Source organism: Phytophthora infestans, genomic scaffold (assembly GCF_000142945.1).
Source record: "Phytophthora infestans T30-4 supercont1.15 genomic scaffold, whole genome shotgun sequence".
Taxonomy (NCBI): Eukaryota; Oomycota; class Peronosporomycetes; order Peronosporales; family Peronosporaceae; genus Phytophthora; species Phytophthora infestans.
In genome coordinates this window covers 1034621-1036076 of record NW_003303744.1, presented here as the reverse complement: position 1 = coordinate 1036076, position 1456 = coordinate 1034621, and the positions used below count along the sequence as shown (strand labels likewise).

Genomic DNA, 1456 nt, shown 5'->3' with positions numbered 1-1456 from the left:
GAGATTTTTGTTTGACCTTGACCCAAACCAGACTTGCAATTCGTACTTCACTTCACTTCATCTCGCTCTTGCCGATGTACTCATCAGCGTTTTCACTGTACTTAAAATTTGTATCATCGCCGATTACTCAAACTCAAATCTCCACCCTACAATTTCCAAGACCTCAATACGCGCTGACCTGTAGACGATAATGGCGGATACGACTGAGCTGCGCGTGAGCGACAACTTCCCGCGAGTGCCTAAGCCCTGTGAGAAGGTGGCGACCAAGTTCTTCGGGTGTTTCTACGAGCACGGCAAGCAGCCCAAGGGCGAGTCCAACACCGAGGTGGGCAATGTGGCGCTCGAGAAGTGCAAAGACGCGCTGCTAGCCTACAACGCTTGTGTGGACACTGAGATAGCCAAGAACCCCAAGGAGCTATTCCGCGTACCGGAAGCCTACCGCACGCGCGAGTAACTAAAAGAATGGCCTAAAACACCAGCAATAATTGGAATCAAGGTGTTGGGGGCTGTGCTTTGAAATAGTTGTATCATCCTGTTACGAGTTGCAGACACCACTGAATTAACGTGAAAAACGGATGAGTCGGCGAGCGAGGCACATGCAAACCCACTTCAATTTGCGTGTTTGGAAGAGTTGGCAATTAAAGAGGATACACCAGCCACGAGGAGAGATCGATTTGTGCTGTACGTGCTCACTTGCTCGCCTGCTTGATCAAGCCTCCCTCGTCCACTTTGCATCTGTATTCTTGTAGAAAGCTGCAGCGTCCAAGATTTTTTTCTGTCTTTAGATGACAGCATCTTACTGCGTGTCCTTCTCCCAGTCGAGGTTGGCGATTTCGTCGTCGATCTCCTCCTCCACCTCCGGGTACATGGCCGTCACCTCATCCATAGTCGTGGCCAGCGTCGTGCGGGTCTCCTCCATCAAACCGATGAGCTCCTTGAGCTCCTCAATGCGGGCCTTCGAGTCCGTCACCTTCTCGTTCAGCTGGGCGAACTGTACTCAGCCCATATATAACATAATTAAATAGTCAGTATCAGCTATAATTGCAATACCATTTTTTGTAGCCCAACGTACGAGCTTGTCGACCGTCTCCTGCTCGTTCAAACGCAGCTCCTCCGGAAGGTCAGCCGACTTGGCAGAGGCGTCCAGCTCCTCGGGAGTGATGGTCGGGAAGGAGATGCTCTTGTAGTTAGCCTCCATGGCGTCCACCAGCTCCTTGTTCTTGATGACCGAGCGGTAGTAATCGAAGTCGATCGCCTCAGGCTCCTTCACGTAGTTACGGGCCTCGGCGGCGACCTGACCGTGCACGTCACGGAGGCTGTCCAGGGCAGCGCGGGCACGCGGGTCAGTCAGCTTCTGCGAGATGGCGGTCCACTCGATGGCACGCGTCTGCAGCGCGCGGCGCACAACTTGCTTGCGTAGCTGGAGCATCTTAGCGAAAGGCGGCGAAGGCTAATG

General features: G+C 53.2%; 1 protein-coding gene across 1 annotated transcript; it reads right to left on the bottom strand.

Annotated features, from left to right (window-relative positions):
- Positions 1–509: 509 nt before the first annotated feature.
- On the bottom strand, positions 510–1429 carry PITG_09547 (uncharacterized protein; the record flags this gene model as incomplete). The annotated part of the gene is made up of 2 exons (XM_002903134.1): positions 510–991; positions 1073–1429. 2 exons carry the CDS (start codon positions 1427–1429, stop codon positions 797–799), a joined length of 552 nt encoding a protein of 183 aa, XP_002903180.1.
- Between the last annotated feature and the right edge of the window lie 27 nt (positions 1430–1456).